The 8573-nt window shown below is 37.2% G+C and overlaps 1 protein-coding gene across 2 annotated transcripts in view; it reads left to right on the forward strand.

The window, feature by feature from the left end:
* The window catches only part of LOC107048417 (early growth response protein 1-B), a 36383-nt gene extending 29936 nt beyond the window's left edge, over nt 1-6447 (forward strand). For both annotated transcript variants that reach the window (XM_029126793.1, XM_015271575.1), the window contains exon 2: nt 4876-6447. In XM_029126793.1, the coding sequence (XP_028982626.1) occupies nt 4876-6098 (1223 nt within the window). In that variant the 3' untranslated portion in view covers nt 6099-6447. The remainder of the gene's footprint in view (nt 1-4875) is intronic.
* Nucleotides 6448-8573: the final 2126 nt, after the last annotated feature.

Below are 8573 nucleotides of genomic sequence, written 5' to 3' on the forward strand. Positions count from 1 at the left end.
CCGCACTGAGTCCATTCATACTTTCTACCCCTCCGGAGGCCGTGCTTTCACCCGCCGACCGTGAGCTTTCACGGGCGCCACTTTGACCCATACACCAGGCGCCACTGTCTGGCTTTAATCATCCCCCTTCTGTTACCCGTGAATTTTCCCAGCTGATTCGCAGCTTCGGCAGGCTGGCTTCTATTTGCGTCAGGTGGAAATTGTGAATTGACTGCTTTGCACGTTTGGGTATTGATTGATCTGTTAGGTAGAATTAATTGTTTGATAATTGAGGCGGGATAATAAAACGGTTGGATATTTTAATTTGTCGAAAAATATTCTGGTCTTGGAAATTTTTGTTGGAATTTCAAGGAATTTCATTATTGAAAGCTTAAAAGTTCATGGAAAAATTAATGGATGCTGTAAAGTTTAGTTAAATTACGATACTTTGAGCCATACACTAGGCGCCAGTGTCTGGATTTTATCATCCCCCTTTTGTTACTCGTGAATTTTCCCAGCTGATTCGTATGCTTGGGCTTCTATTTGCGTCAGGTGGAAATTGTGAATTGACTGCTTTGCACGTTTGGGTATTGATTGATCTGTTAGGTAGAATTAATTGTTTGATAATTGAGGCGGGATAATGAAGCGGTTGGATATTTTAATTTGTCGAAAAATATTCCGGTCTTGGAAATTTTTGTTGGAATTTCAAGGAATTTCATTATTGAAAGCTTAAAAGTTCATGGAAAAATTAATGGATGCTGCAAAGTTTAGTTAAATTACGATACTTTGAGCCATACACTAGGCGCCAGTGTCTGGATTTTATCATCCCCCTTTTGTTACTCGTGAATTTTCCCAGCTGATTCGTATGCTTGGGCTTCTATTTGCGTCAGGTGGAAATTGTGAATTGACTGCTTTGCACGTTTGGGTATTGATTGATCTGTTAGGTAGAATTAATTGTTTGATAATTGAGGCGGGATAATAAAACGGTTGGATATTTTAATTTGTCGAAAAATATTCTGGTCTTGGAAATTTTTGTTGGAATTTCAAGGAATTTCATTATTGAAAGCTTAAAAGTTCATGGAAAAATTAATGGATGCTGCAAAGTTTAGTTAAATTACGATACTTTGAGCCATACACTAGGCGCCAGTGTCTGGATTTTATCATCCCCCTTTTGTTACTCGTGAATTTTCCCAGCTGATTCGTATGCTTGGGCTTCTATTTGCGTCAGGTGGAAATTGTGAATTGACTGCTTTGCACGTTTGGGTATTGATTGATCTGTTAGGTAGAATTCATTGTTTGATAATTGAGGCGGCATAATGAAGCGGTTGGATATTTTAACTCGTCGAAGAATATTCTGGTCTTGGAAATCTAGTTGTTAATGCAGCGTTGGAAATTTTTATTGGAATTTCAAGGAATTTTATCATTGAGAGCTTAAAATTTCATGGAAAAATTAATGGATGCTGTAAAGTTTAGTTGAATTATGATACTTTGAGCCATACACTAGGCGCCAGTGTCTGGATTTAATCATTTAGCTTCTGTTACTCGGGAATTTTCCCAGCTGATTCGCAGCTTGGGCAGGCTGGAAATCGTGAATTGACTGCTTTGCACGTTTGGGTATTGATTGATCTGCTAGACTGTTAAAAATATTTAACTGAATTTTCCAGAAAATGACACTGAATTCAATTTAATGAAAACAAGTCTATGAAATTTCAAATTTCCCTGAAAATTCAAGGAAATTCCTGATTTTTCAGTGGAAGAACCATGACGATTCCGAAATTTCTACAAATTTTCAATGTAAATACGATAATTCAATAAGAAATTGCTCTGAAATTTCAAAAAATTGAAAATTCAAGGACATTTTTGCTTCAATTTTCCTCATTTCCATTAATTTTCATGGAATAATTTAACTGAAATTTAAAATTTCCATGAATTTTTCACGAAAACCATGAATTTTGAGTGGCAAAATTCCCTGAAATTTCAATGAAACCGTCACTTGTTTCATATTTCAAGACTAAAGTCTGGAAACTTCAGTGAAAATTTTTTAACAGTGTAGTTGAAATTGATTGGTTGATAATGAATTTTTTTGCACTAATCAATTTCTTTTTAAACATATATAATCGATATTCAATGTACACTGTTAGAATTTTTTTGAAATTTCATGGAAGATATTATAATAAATCTCATGAGAGTGACATTGAATCGGATTTAGGAAAAAAATGGTTATGAAATTTCAAGTTTTAACTAAAATTCACCGATGTTTCCTAACTTGATTGAATTTTCTGTGGAACATGAATGTTCAGAAACAAAATGACACAAATTTTCAATTTTTCCCTGAATGTTTCGGATTTTTCTGTATTTTTCGCAGAATAATTGAACTGAATATCAAGTATCTTATTGACTTCCAGATCATTTGACCAGAAAATCAATGGAGTATTTGATTTTTCAATGACAAAATTTCCTGAAATTTCAGTGGAACTTGAAAACGATAAAAATTTCCGGAATGTGGCACGGAAAATTCAGACGAACATTTTTAACAGCCCGCGACTTGTAAAACTCATAGTAGTCTTTCCTTGATTATGAAACAATTAATCGATCTTCAATGCATGAGAAATCTCTTTTTTCAAATTCACTTGGCACCCGTAAGGGTAGACGGAACCCCTTTGTCTACATCAGATCTTAGAATTGTGTTTTCTCCTACAATTATTAATTTCTATCTATGAAATTACTTTATCGACCCGATTATCGCATTGTTGAGTCAATGACGTAGTTTAATGAATAAAAAATAATAACTGCAGGAGAAAACACAATTCTAAAGATTCATATAAACCAGGGGTTCCGTTTCCCTTTAAGGCGACATAACGAAGCGCTTGAATATTTTAACTTACCACAGAATATTCTAGTCTTGCAAATCTGGTCACTAATACGCGGTTGGAAATTTCTGTTGGAATTTCACGGGATTTCATCATTGAAAGCTCACAATTTCGTGGGAATATTGTGACCTGCAAATTTGGGTTGAATTATGACAATTTGACTCATACACTGGGCGCTGTCTGGCTTTAATCATCTCCTCTCTGTTACGCGTTATTTTTCCCAGCTGATTCGTATACTTGAATTCAATCGTGGGTATTATGAATTGAAATTATAATTATTATGAGTTGAGTGTTAATTAATTAAAGTCAATTGTTTGATAATTAAGGCGAAATAATAAAGTGCTTGGATACTTCAACTTGTCGCAGAATATTCTAGTCTTGGAAATCTGGTCATTAACACACTGTTGGAAATTTGTGCAGGAATTTCACGGGATTTCATCATTCAAAGATTAAAATTTGATGAATAAAACAATGAGAGCTGTAAATTTGAGTTAAATTATGACACTTTGACCGATACAGGCACCACTGTCTGGGTTTAATCACCTGCCATTCAATCGTAGTTTAACATCAGGTCGAAATTATGAATTCACTTGTTTCACTCGTTCGGGTACTGATTAATCTGTTAATTAAAGTTAATTGTTTGATAATTAAGGCAAAATAATAAAGCGCTTGGATATTTCAATTTGTCGCAGAACATTCTAATCTTGCAAGTCTAGTCACTCTGACGCATTTCGATAGCTCTGCTTTAGCGACGCGCACGATCGGAAATTTTTGTTGAAAGTTCACGGAATTTCATCTATCGAAGTTTAAAATTTAATGGAAAATTTACTGGGGTACTGATGTGTTAATTAAAGTTAATTGTTTGATTGCTTGGATACTTCAACTTACCGCAGAATATTCTAGTCTCGCACCTCTAGTCATTCAGACACATTTTGATAGCTCTCCTTTAGCGACGCGCACGGTCGGAAATTTTTGTTGGAATTGCATCACCGAAAGTTTGAAATTTCGTATAAAAATCAATGGGAACTGTAGATTTTAATTGAATTATGACACCTTGACCCATACATTAGGCACCACTGTCTGGCTTTGAAATTATGAATTGATTTTTTTCACACGTTCGTGTGCTGATTGATCTGTTGATTAAAGTTAATTAGTTAATAATTCAGGCAAAATAATAAAGCGTTTGGATAATTTAACTTATTGCAGAATATTCTAATCTTGCAAATCTAGAGATTCCGACACATTTCGATAGCTCTGCTTTAGCGAGGTTCACTATTGAGAATATTTCTTGAAATTTCCGATTCAACTTCTCGGAAATTTCCACCTCATGAAATACTATCATGAAAAATTTAATTAAATTGTCAATTCAATTTTTAATTTAAAATTTAAATTTAAATTCAATTTAACTCAATTTGATTTTTTTTGGAAAGTTTTTTTTGGCGGTTTCAATAATAATAATAATAGTAACAATAATGAAATGTGCTAATTATAAAACTGAAAAATCAGTTATTTGAAATAATAATAATTCTTTTCAGTAAAATATAATAATAGTGTAATTAACTAAATAAGTTAATTATTAATTTAATTAAAAATTACTCTATAAAAATCAAATATAGAAATCCGAAAAATTAAGGAAACTTCTTGTTCCTCTCAAATAGAATTCCCATCCGCCCTCCAGCCAAATAAAAAATAAACCCCTTAAAATTCAACATTTCTTCCAACACCGTCCCTAGCATCCACTTTTCCCCTCCAATTGATTTGCGCCCGCGTCAAAATCGAATCCCTCTATCAAAGTTGATTCTTTCACAAAATCAACTTCCATCGCTTCCTACGGATGTCCCCCAAGTAGGAAGGAAACGAGAGACAGGATACCGACTCACCGATAGAGAAAACATTAGCCCCAGATGATAACAGTATGGTACATCGTACTTCCTGCCCTTTCATTCACCCGCGCATTGTTCTCACTCTCCAAAAAACGCCGACGACACCCCAAATTCAATCGCAACAATTTCCTGAATGATTGCAGGTAGCCTGACAGGTGAGGATTTGTCCCTGGAGGAGGCAACAGCCGACGACGAAGACACCCAGACCCGGGATCACCATCACCACCACGACAATCAGGACAGCGTGACAGCAGGCCAAACGTCATCGAGTCCCCAGCGTCACCACCAGGACGACGTTGATCGTTGCAATGTCCTCCAAGGTGGAGTTATCCTGTACTCATCGCCCCACTCAACGGTATCGTCAGCGCCCACGAGTGTCAACATCTGTAACGTGCCAACCCTGACGTACAGAGGTGTCTTCACGACGACGTGCACTCAATCCTCGACGCTGAACACCCTCCAAACCCCTCAGCAGCAGCAGCAGCAACAACAGCAGCAGCAACAGCAGCAGCAAGCGAGCCAAGAGCTCTGGGGATCGATTCCCTCGCCGACGGCTCTGACCCTGACCAGTCAGCCATTTCTCCATCCCACGCTGCACCCCTCCCCCTACGGCAACGAGACCGTTGAACTCCTCCAAGTGGACTCAAAACCACCTCCACCACCCCCTGGTTACCACGACACACCTTCGTCAACCCCCACGACTTGGCTGAGCCACGAGGACAGCTACGATCCAAATCTACTGTCCCACCACCACCAGCCCCATCCCCATCATCAGGAGCCGACACTCAAGCAGGAGCCAGTCACAAATTCAGGGTATACACCCAATGTTCAACAACACCAGCAGCAACAGCCGCAAGCGCAGCAGTCGTCGACCAATTCGGGCGCTGTTCAGCTAGCTGAGTACAACCCAAGCACTTCGAAGGGGCACGAGATACTCTCGCAGGTTTATCAGCAGAGTGCTTTGCCACTGAGACTTGTGCCGGTTAAGCCGCGAAAGTATCCCAACAGACCCAGCAAAACACCTGTTCACGAGCGTCCTTATGCCTGTCCTGTCGATGGCTGTGACAGACGTTTCTCACGGAGTGATGAACTCACTCGTCACATACGGATTCACACAGGTCAAAAGCCATTCCAGTGTCGCATCTGTATGCGCTCGTTCTCCAGGAGTGATCATCTGACGACACATGTCAGAACACACACTGGGGAGAAGCCATTCTGCTGTGATCAATGTGGTAGGAAATTTGCGAGGAGCGATGAGAAGAAGAGGCATGCCAAGGTGCATCTCAAACAGAGGCTCAAGAGGGAAGCCAGCCACTCTAATTCGAGGAATCATCCGCAGTCCCATGCTTCGTCGCCTTGTAATTAGGTTATTCCACTTTTTTTTTTCAAGTCGTTAATTGTTTTAAGGTTGAGAGCGATCGAGAGCCAGTACCGAATTTAATGCGTTTTATTGATCTCTTTAAATACTCAATGATGGTGTTACGTGCCCTTTGTCGATACCCTGTGTCTTTCAATCGTGTGACTGGGCAATCGCTTTGTTATCTCGGTTGGGGAGGGGGGCAACAGGAATTGAAGGAATTTTGATTTTAAGGATTTCCAAGGACTTTGGCTGTTTTGATTAAGGAAATCAGCGCTTTCATTTGTGATCATTTAGACCACAAGTTTCCGGACATTTTACAATGCTTTTATTATTTAAATTGAATTTTAGAATGATTTATTATTTTATTCTTGTTATTGAATCGTTAGAAAACATTTTAAAAATTATGGAAAAAAATGAAAAAGTTTAGTTTGGGGGAAAATTGATGAAATAATTGAGAAATTGCAATTGTTTAAAATTACGAACATTTTCTGTGAATAAACAATCCATTTTTTATGATAAAAATAATTTGTTTGGAATCGGGAGAAATTCATTCATTTTCAGAATTTTTCCAGAAATTGATTTCATGCCCAAAAAATTAGGTTTCAAAAAGTTTAAGCAATTCCAATTGTTTATTTATAAACAACGAATTAAAAAAAAAATTCTAAATAAAATGTAATTTGAATAACGTTGAATATTCATGATCTTGTTCAATTTTTTTCATGCAATTTAATTGACTAATTTGATGATTGAAAATGGTTGAATCTATAGTCTGCTCGTAAGAAATGCTTGGATATCCTTGAAAAAGCAAAATTTTATGGAAAAATCGAGGGAAACTGGAAATTTCAGGACAATTGCGCCAGGAAAATTCATAGAAATCAGGAGTTTTCAGGTGAATATTTTTGAATTTTTAATTAAGGGACTATTCAAATATTTTGTCACGCATTGCTCTCTTCGCGTGCCTAAAACATGCCTTTTCCATACATTGTGATGAAAAATATCGTTCGATACTCGTGGGAAAAGTGTTTTTCATCACGCTGTGTCGAAAAGTGAACTTTTCGCCACATTGTGATGAAAAATATTGTTCGTAACGAGTAAAAATATACTATTTTGGCTCGTGGGAGGTTTATAGCACGAGCCGAAGGCGAGTTCGAACGACATTTTTCATCGCAATGTGTGAAAACTGGGACTTTACACACACGGAGAGCAAAAATTTCGCTTTACGCACAAGTAATGAAAAAATTTAAAAAAAGAGAAGGACTAGATGAACAATTATGTTTTTTCCTAGAAAAGGGGACAAGATCAAAATTGCATCTGCGACTTTCTCGCTTAAAAGAGAAAAAAAAATGCTCTGCCATCACAACCGCCTTCTCCCCCTAATCGTCTGACGCAATATCTGAACGCCCCCTTGACTGAAGATTAAACTTTAACAATTCTGCTCATCCTAGGAAATTTACCGTCACTCTCCTGAAAATTACTGGTCAACTGTCCGTGAAATTTCCACTTCTTCCGCCCAGTGCAATATCAATCAGACATGACTCTGAACATCTGAGCTCCAATCACGTTGCTCTACCTTCTCCCAACCGATTTCTACTCCCTTAAAAAAAAAACTAACGTCAGGATAACGCTATCCTCCGTTAAATTGTGCTCCCCGTGAACCGGGCACGCTAAATCCCGGCCGTACCATCCAAAGTCCGATTTTTTCCAAAAACGAAAGAAAACGAAAAAAAAAAGTAAACAAAAAAAATTGTACGTTGAGTCAACGGTAATACACGACTCCACACTCACCGCTATAAAACCCCTACTGATTGTGAGATGAAAGCAGAATGTTACGTTATAAAAATTATACATAGATATATTATATATAAAGTTTAAAAAAGTGAAAAAAAACACGCAAGTGTAATTATCGATGGTGATTTATCGTTGTTAAATGGGAAAAAAATATGACTTTTTTTTCTTGTAAATATGTATATAATATGCCGTATTATATGTATACATAGGACTATGTGTAACTGGCTGCAAGACACAGTGAAAACCGCCAAAATGTGAACCGCTAATGCAAGAAGTTAAAAAACAAAATCACAAATTTTAACGCTGAAAATAATAAATTTTACGTCCCCATCTACTTTCTCCCTCACACCCTTGCGTTCGACACCACACGGAGAAAAAAGTTCAATAAAAATTACCAGAAAAAAAACGTAAAAATTACGTTTCGAAACGTAATCCATGAGCGCAATAAAATTCAATAAAAAGTGTGAGTCGGAACTGAAATTGTACGAATCGCCACGTAAATTCTACGATTTATTCTGTAAAAATCGTTCGTTCCGTAATTTTTCCCCAACGATTGAGAAATTTTAGGAACAGAACGTGAAAAAAACTCACCAACTTCATAAAAATTGCTGAACGTTCAAGAATTTGTGATTTTGAAGCCACAATAAGTCAGCAAGTTTCTGTAAGATTTGACTTCTTCGGGAAAAATGACGT

This window comes from Diachasma alloeum, unplaced genomic scaffold, assembly GCF_001412515.2.
Source record: "Diachasma alloeum isolate Michigan unplaced genomic scaffold, Dall2.0 Dall_scaffold_00192, whole genome shotgun sequence".
NCBI lineage: Eukaryota > Metazoa > Arthropoda > Insecta > Hymenoptera > Braconidae > Diachasma > Diachasma alloeum.